Source organism: Neodiprion lecontei, chromosome 1, assembly GCF_021901455.1.
Source record: "Neodiprion lecontei isolate iyNeoLeco1 chromosome 1, iyNeoLeco1.1, whole genome shotgun sequence".
In the NCBI taxonomy this organism is placed as follows: domain Eukaryota; kingdom Metazoa; phylum Arthropoda; class Insecta; order Hymenoptera; family Diprionidae; genus Neodiprion; species Neodiprion lecontei.
Genome location: NC_060260.1, coordinates 39,065,133 through 39,073,287, shown reverse-complemented (window position 1 = coordinate 39,073,287; position 8,155 = coordinate 39,065,133). Strand labels below are relative to the sequence as shown.

General features: G+C 40.9%; 2 protein-coding genes across 3 annotated transcripts; both read left to right on the top strand.

Annotated features, from left to right (window-relative positions):
* The first annotated feature begins 1,679 nt into the window (after positions 1 to 1,679).
* LOC107217075 (neuronal acetylcholine receptor subunit beta-4) lies at positions 1,680 to 4,092 on the top strand. The gene is made up of 8 exons (XM_015654443.2): positions 1,680 to 1,847; positions 1,980 to 2,146; positions 2,253 to 2,297; positions 2,379 to 2,485; positions 2,578 to 2,791; positions 3,008 to 3,197; positions 3,275 to 3,427; positions 3,614 to 4,092. The coding sequence occupies exons 1-8, from the start codon at positions 1,688 to 1,690 to the stop codon at positions 4,015 to 4,017; spliced, it is 1,440 nt and encodes a 479-aa protein (XP_015509929.2). The 5' UTR covers positions 1,680 to 1,687; the 3' UTR covers positions 4,018 to 4,092.
* A 652-nt stretch (positions 4,093 to 4,744) lies between these two features.
* On the top strand, positions 4,745 to 8,026 carry LOC107217074 (neuronal acetylcholine receptor subunit alpha-2). 2 transcript variants are annotated; one of them, XM_015654442.2, is made up of 8 exons: positions 4,745 to 4,890; positions 4,985 to 5,148; positions 5,256 to 5,300; positions 5,416 to 5,516; positions 5,606 to 5,819; positions 5,932 to 6,118; positions 6,236 to 6,388; positions 6,738 to 8,026. In XM_015654442.2, the coding sequence occupies exons 1-8, from the start codon at positions 4,827 to 4,829 to the stop codon at positions 7,142 to 7,144; spliced, it is 1,335 nt and encodes a 444-aa protein (XP_015509928.2). In that variant the 5' UTR covers positions 4,745 to 4,826; the 3' UTR covers positions 7,145 to 8,026. The 2 variants fall into 2 exon arrangements, with proteins under 2 accessions (XP_015509928.2, XP_046588009.1); XM_046732053.1 differs by lacking the exon at positions 4,985 to 5,148 and having other exon boundaries at positions 4,805 to 4,890; positions 6,738 to 8,024.
* Positions 8,027 to 8,155: the final 129 nt, after the last annotated feature.

The following is an 8,155-nucleotide window of genomic DNA, read 5'->3' as shown; positions in this document are numbered from 1 at the left end:
TGTGACTGGCTGAAAATCATATATTGAATTCTGATTTCAATTTTGTCCAATATCGACTATCGATTATTCCTTTTACAATTTACTTAAAATACGAGTATACAAGGTAAGTATTCCAATTACCGACCCTGTCCCAATTATTGATCGTTTTGTGTTGCATCCGTTTGATCCTCAGTTCTAAAATTCACAATTTCTTCCGTCAACTTGTAATTTTTAAAAATAAAAGGGTCAATAATCGGCTCTAACCGCGTCGATAACTGGTGCACTCACCTCGATCGTTTTCGTGAAATGTTCAGATTTTTCTCAGAGTGCGGAATCGCCCTTAGCCGATACGTGCAGCGCGAGTATCATAACGCCAATGGACCGCCGGTGATCTGCAGACGCGTGGACTCTGGAAGCTACTTCGGTGTAAAGCGTGCATGTCTGCGAAGGTGCACAAAGAGCCGAGCAAAGATGCAAGCATTCGGTACAGGCATCTTAGGCGACATACGCATGTCGAGGTCCGGCAGTGAAAGAAACGAATGTCAAAGGATGATTGGTCATGGCTGTGGCCAATGGCTCCTCGGCTTCTTGTCGCCGCCTTCCGCCCGTCCAAGCCGATCGCGTATTTCGCTGCAGCGGCGTCGTCGCCGAATGCAACGCGCGTTGCACTCACACACGCTTGTCGCCAACGTCACCTTTCCTACCGCGGATAAATTTCTTTACGCGAGGATCGATTCCAGACGACGAGCCCCGCTCTTTTGGTCCCTCCGGTTCTTCGCAGAGACGCGTTACAAGCCATGCTCTTTACCTAACTATACGTGACCTTCATCCCCGATCGCGAACGATAAACGATTGCCTGTTGCCTTCAGGTTGGAGCGTTTCTTGGAGTAAGTTGCGTCTTCCGCATGTGAGGTTGAGTGTATTTCTGGAGCCTGAAACTTTTTACCATTTGTTCGTGCATCTGACGATGAGATGATGAGACTGATGGAAAATTTGTGGTCAGATTGAGGCTTTGAAAATTTTTTCACCGTAGCTAAATCTTGAAATGAAATATTCCATCTTATCACGTAGTTATTTGATATTCGATCATTTTGCGGCGTGCATAAATTACAAAAATAGAATCTTTATTCGTCGACCCGTCATTCGCGTGATTGTTAATAATTTGAGACAAGATCGTTCAAGTAATACTGCAAAATCGTACTAAAGTTATGACGAGGTCTGAATAGAGATCGTTGATAAATTTATATCATATGCAAAAATTCTATAAAATAAACGACATTTCTTAACAATAAGCGAATGAATCAACGGTGTTATAAAAAAGAATATTTTCTATACTGCAGTATAAAGACGATTGAGATACTGCAGTTTTAATTACAATTTTAAAATTCATATTTCTTCGATTCACCATATATGCCTAATTTTAGCGAACCACTGCAGTTCAAAGGTAATAATCGACCCCCAGTATTTTCCCTATGATCTTAAAGAACCTGTTTGCGAAAACCATAGTGTAAAGACAATCCACATTATCAGCAAATTGAATATTTTCGTTGACTCTGCAGAAATGTGCGTTTCTATAATCAATGTAGCGGACAATATTTGACGTAACGTTTTGCAAAGACCTTGATATCGAAGAACTCTACTGTTAAATCAAATCAACTCTGATAATGCATCGACACGCGTCGGGGGGCGTTCGTTAGGTTCGCATTTCATGGGCGGCCACGTGTGTAAACCATTTCATGATTTCCTCTGGTTCCGATCACTCTTAATTATACGACTCCGTGTTACCGTCGAAGATTTTCCCGTCATGTTGACGAAACGGCTGTTTTTGTGGATCGTTATTTTCGCCGTACACACGGCAAAAATTTCGGGTGAGTTCCACAAGCGATAATTATACGATTATGCTTTCTGATATCTGAATAATTTGTTTATGATGTTATCTATGACGACGTCGTCTTTATTTCGAACACCTTTCGACTTCATCCGGAATCCACGCATCTCAGTCGACGCCTCTTCGGACTGTAACAGTGTTAGAAAGGGCGAACCGGCTACTATGCAATTGAAAAGATGTCTGCTGCGTAATTACGATCCGTTTATTCGTCCTGCCGGAGTTTCAACCAACGGAACTACGGTGGTGTCGATTGCTTTGACTCCAAAACACATTGATTTCGTGAGCTTTCCCTGCGGTCAACTACTTTATACGAAATAACTAAAAGTTTGAGTGCAGTCGTCGTTACACATCGCGATTATATCACACAGTTTGTTATATATTCCAGGTGGATCGTAAAAATATTCTAATATTTCATACTTGGATAAGACTGGTAAGTTGTTAAAGTCTAACGAGAATTTAATACCTAAAATCAACATAAAAAGTACGTCAAGTTCTGTTCATAATCTTTCAGAGTTGGTCTGACGGCAATTTAAGTTGGACAAGTGGAAAGCGAGGCATCGACAGACTTCACATTGACAGCGATGAAATTTGGATGCCACCCTTAACTATGTACTCCTCGTAGGTTGACGAGTAATAATCAGACTTAGCTCTAACTCAACGAGTATGTATTAACGTACGGTTAATTCTTCATCCGTCGTTTTTCAACACAGGGCGGAAGTTGGTTACGAGCACATGGAAATACCACCAACGGATTGTGTGCTGTTATCCAGTGGAGATTTCCACTGTGTAGTAGAGATGAATTACGTGTCGCACTGTGTCGCGGACTATCGGCATTGGCCCTTCGACAAACACAACTGTTCAATTATACTTGGTTCGTGGTTTGAAAGCCATGATGAAATAAAGTATCACGTCAAAGACAAAAAGGTATAAGATCGACACGTTTTTAATTCTTTAATTCGGTCATTTCATAATTCAAAATCGCTGAATACCTATAAAAAGTTCAGTTCATACGGGTAACAAGTTGATAATGCAATTTCAGAATTGCCGGGAAAATTCTCAATGCGTTCATTCTCGACGTAAAATTAGGTTAGTTGGTGTAGTAAATTAGGTTAATAAATATTTTCATTCCACTTTTGGCAGACAGTTTTTGGCGGACTGATGACTTTAGATTTCACACCGAACCCCGAGTGGAAACTTGTGTCCTTTGGTATTATCGAAAATATGACGAAACGCATATCTCATGATATAACGATTCCTTCGGTCGTGTACAATGTCATCATCGAACGATACTCAGCCTACATGCAGACCACCATCCTCGCCCCTGCAGTTCGTGAGTATAAATCGCGCGCGGTTCTGGTTAGAAATATTTCATCTTCAATCACGAAATAAAGCCCAATTCCATTCCAGTCTTAATCATCCTGACCTTGGCGGTACTCTGGTTAGATCCAACGTCCGTCGAACGATTGTTATTGGCAGCTCTCAACTTGATCTGTCATTTATTGTGTATGTTAAACCTGAGTGAGAAAGTGCCCTTCAACGGTTCATCTTTGCCCTCGATATGTAAGCTACAATTTATTACCGCGTCTACTCGCACGCTGAAAATAAGTATAACTGTATAATTTTCATATTTTTTTTTAAATTTCCCGAGTTTATTGAAATTTAGTGAAAAACAACAAGGTTCCTTGCGATTCCGAATAAATATGCTGCGGCGGACACGACAGCGGTTCTAATACAAATTAATTTCAGTGGTATTCCATCAAAATTCGATGATCATCGCAAGCGTGACCCTTTTTCTGACGGTCGTGCTGCGTCAGATGTTGGAAATATCGGGCACCGCTTCAGCGTTGTTGGCATCGACGGAATCGATAATTTTTAAAAGCAGGGCTGCTCGGTTGGCTGAGACGAAGAATTCGAATCCATCGGACTCTGCGACGGTTGAAACAGAAAACGATGACGTCGGATTGGTTGACGCGGATGGTCCGCAAGCTGAAAATGATCCCGGAAGCTCCAACGCCTGGCAACGCCTGATCACTTTTATAGACCGGTTGGCGTTTGCCGGTGCTTTTATCACCTACGTCGTTATGATATGGGTTCTCACACCGAGGAATGACATCAATACCGATGCCCCTGATTTTCCTGTACAGTCATAAAAAATTCTTGGAACTAACCCAGCAAGGCATTTTGCTTGACAAGAATCGTATGTAATGTTTTTAAATAAAAAAGTACACGAAACTTGTATCACGCCTAACTTATTCATTGAAATTTTGATGTGCATAATTCAGAGTGCCGATCGTAAGTAAAGACCTCTACAACACGTTCGCGGAATACTATTCATACAGTAAATAAAATGAAACGAGACAGGTACGTAGATTTGTAAATATTTATTTTTAAATTAAAAGATTACTCGCCTTTGGTGCCCTCTGGTGGCGAAAAGGTGTCAAAAGCAAACCTGGCTCGATCCCTTTGTGCAGATCAGCGACAATCCCAAACTACTGTACCAGTAGTCAAAATAGTCGATTTTTGGTGTTTTCGATGACACGTCAGACAACTTTTTTGTTAACAACAAACTTCGGGCTTCAACCGCATAACGGATTTTTGAATTGCGGTTCAGCGAGTTCATGATGATACGGTGAAAATTTACATTACCTACATCTTATTGTCGTGACAAGATTTTAAGAGCATCTGTGATGCAACAAAAGCATATTGCCGCAAAAATGATGTAGATTACAATGATAGTGACCGTTGATGCATCTGCACATGGGTGAATGTTGCATATCCAGTTTCACCAACTCAAATTATAAAGCATTCGATGAGCTTATCGTAAGCAACTTTTGGGGGCGTTTGTTTGCGTCAAATTACAAAGGCGTCTGTGTTCGACCATTCGAGGCTTGTGTGTCGCTTTGTTCATTCATCTGATGTCACTATTCTGCTTCGCGTAACTTCCGCGGTCTCCTCTGTCATGGAGCTGAAATTTCTGATCTTGGTGCTCGCCCTTCTCGCCGTTTACACCACGAAATTCTCCGGTGAGTTCCAAACGACGTATCGTTACGTTACAAACCGTGTGTTTTTATGGTGAAACATAAACATTTACTTCGTCGAACCCGTAATTTGTGACAGCTGACGCAGCCCCAGACTACTGTAACAATAGTACGCAGGGTGTTTCGGCCACTTCGCGACTTAGGAAAAATTTGTTCTGCAACTACGATCGCACTGTTCGTGCCAGATTTTATGATGACAGAACCAGAGTCATTCTCTCTCTGTTCCCAAAATTCATCAATTTCGTAAGATATAGTCCCTAAAGTCATCAAGTTAATTCATGAGTAGATCTTTGTGGTTTGATACAGTCCGGCCGTCCCAACTGATACACGTATAATCCCTATTCTTGCAGGACGAAGATTCAAATACTATGATATTTCACGCTTGGTTGGGAATGGTAAGTGTCGATACGTGCATGACGACTGGGTGATAATAATTAGTCCATGTGTTAAAATGGTGTCTAAATTTTGCCACAGATAGGAAAAAGAACAATACCAATCTAACTGTTTTAGTCATGGCCAAGCCCAAATCTGATGTGGCGCGGTAACAACCCACGCCTACTTCGCGTTACGAGCGACGAAATTTGGGTCCCACCAATAGCTCATTACAACTCGTAAGACTCATCTCGCAAAGTTGATATGAATTGGTTTAAATTTCGATTGCAATCTCTATTTAAACCTTTCGCTTTACGTACTTCTGCAGTGCGGGAGGGAGCAGGAGCCCCAATGGAATACCGAAAACTGACTGTTTTCTGAGTAAATATGGGTACACAGGTTGTGTAGCAGATTTGAAGTACGTTTCTAATTGCGTCACGGATTACCGGAACTGGCCCTTCGACAGGCACAACTGTACAATTGTTCTTGCTTCGTGGACTTACAAAGAGGAGGAAATAAAGTACTTGGCTATTGATCACAAGGTAACATAATTGCATATCCGTAATCGTTGAGTGCTCGTGATTGTTTTCTTCAGTTTTGACTTACGTACATACTGATTATGAATCTCTTCCTCATTTTCTTCTGTTGGAAAAGCAAAACTTTCCGGCTATAGGCATGTTCGATTTCACACCCAACGCCCAGTGGAAGATGCTGTCGTTTCAGTACACTCAGAGAGAGGATGGAATCGCTGAGGGGTACACATTTCCAACGATCATATACACCGTCGTTATTGAACGGAACTCAGCCTCCATGGGAACCGCCATTTTCGCTCCTGTAATTCGTGAGTTATTATAATTTATTACCGTTATATATTTAAATTTTATCGCAAATGACGATGGATCGAAACTCGCACGCGTTCTCGTAACATCCAACGCTGCAATGTCTCTAATTCCCACAGTGTTGGTCATCCTGACGTTAACGGTGCTCTGGCTGGACCCAATTTCCGTTGAGCGATCGGTAGTGTCAGTCCTCAACTTGATTTGCAACTTAATCTGTGTCATGAACTTGAACGAGCAGGTCCCATTCAACGGTTCGACGACACCCTCCATATGTAAGCTTTACACACAAATCGTAACATCATTGGTACATCATAGACTGAGAAAAACAACGCTGGAACATTGCATTGACACTGTGTTTTCAACCGGGTCGACTGTACATACATTTCGTCGTACTAAATTTTAAAAATAGAAGCAGTTACGGTAATGGCTACATTTTTATGGCACTTCCCGTTACCGAAAAACACATAGTCGTCCTGACTACGTTACACGGTCTGTTGTCTTGAATTCTTACCGACACAACGTTTAGATACGAATCGTATAATTATCCCTTTCGTTGTAGTTCACGTTACGAATATACCTTTCCGACGGAACAGTTAACAATGTAATACTGACAATTTTCAGTGGTATTTCATCAGGGTTCCATAGTTATTGCCAGCGTTGCTCTACTCCTCACGATGCTTCTGCGCCAAATGAAGAAAACGTCGGTTTCCCCTCCTGATTGGTTGACATTGGCTATTGCTTCAATCCTGGCGAGCAGGGCTGGCCAATTGATCGTACTGACAACTTTGGACCCGAAAGCTGTTGCCACTGTCAGAGCAGGCGAAGATAATATTGGATTGGCGACCTCGAATGATTCTTCGATTAAAATTGAGACCGGCAATAAAGTTTGGCGGCATTTAGCCGTTCTATTAGACCGACTGGCTTTTGCCACTGTCTTACTTACATATCTCATTATGATAACTGTTCTCATACCTAGGAACGACGTTTTCGAGGTACCCGATGTACCTTCACTTTATTTCATGCCTTAGCGAAGTACCTTGTTTTTTATAATAAGATAGCAGCGAGTCAAACAGGTTTAAATTTTCGCGACAATAAACTTGATCCGAATAATTTTCAATCGACATAATTTGGGTATCGAAAAAAAAATATACCATTTGATAATTTCTTTAATTAGATGTTATGGATGATAAAATATTCAAGATTTTCAAATTTTTGCTCACGCATTGCTGAAATTGCCGTGACTCTGAGCCGACGATAGGTGATTTTAAAAATCTAATGAGAAGTGTATAAAACATTCACCACCTAAAGTCTGAGACCAACAAGCATGATTTTAATCCTCGTATTGGAAGAAATGTTTCTATACCGGACGAATTGATGCTTGCCAATGCAATACGTCGAGACTGGGAATGTTTTTGAAGGTAATCGTGATGTATTTATGTCAGAAGATTCTACAGACCATCGATCACAGAATGTAATTAAAAAAAAAAAATACATAGACATGTAACAGCTGTTTCTGTACAATTTACCAACGTCGTATCACCTTACGTATCTTGAGAGAACTCTCGCAGAACGTCAAGAGTTAGATTTAGCTTGTGCGAGGTGATCAATGGAAACGTTGAAAAATAATCCATTTAATGTTTTTCTTTTATCTCAAATGACCTACATGTCCAAGAATCTCTACATAAAAACTTGAGGTCAAGATCTGTTCTACATATTAATGGAAACCACTGTGTCACTTGGAAATGATTATTTCTTGTTTTTCATCAACGTGTCGTTGTTTGTGAAAAGACCTGTAATATGGTGTCCCAGCTTCAGATTCATAGACATAAGCGCTGTTTGGCGTTACCGATGAAGTGTAAGTACAACGTTATTCTCGTTGATATTGACTAAAGATTGCATGTACCGATAAACGAACAATTTTGAGGCCATTAAATGGAGTTTAACACACATAGATGTGTGCAATGAAAGTTATTGGTAAAGCACTGCACATGTTGTTCACACATTAACGCATAATCCCGCGTCTCTGGTTCCAATGAATC

Excerpts from the sequence above, each read along its gene's own strand:
- LOC107217075 (XM_015654443.2), top strand. The coding sequence starts at position 1,688 with ATGGGCGGCCACGTGTGTAAACCATTTCATGATTTCCTCTGGTTCCGA. Across the intron at positions 2,486-2,577 it reads CCCTTAACTATGTACTCCTC|GGCGGAAGTTGGTTACGAGC; the intron begins GTAGGTTGACGA and ends TTTTCAACACAG. Across the intron at positions 2,792-3,007 it reads ATCACGTCAAAGACAAAAAG|ACAGTTTTTGGCGGACTGAT; the intron begins GTATAAGATCGA and ends CACTTTTGGCAG.
- LOC107217074 (XM_015654442.2), top strand. The coding sequence starts at position 4,827 with ATGGAGCTGAAATTTCTGATCTTGGTGCTCGCCCTTCTCGCCGTTTAC. Across the intron at positions 4,891-4,984 it reads TTACACCACGAAATTCTCCG|CTGACGCAGCCCCAGACTAC; the intron begins GTGAGTTCCAAA and ends AATTTGTGACAG. Across the intron at positions 5,820-5,931 it reads ACTTGGCTATTGATCACAAG|CAAAACTTTCCGGCTATAGG; the intron begins GTAACATAATTG and ends CTGTTGGAAAAG.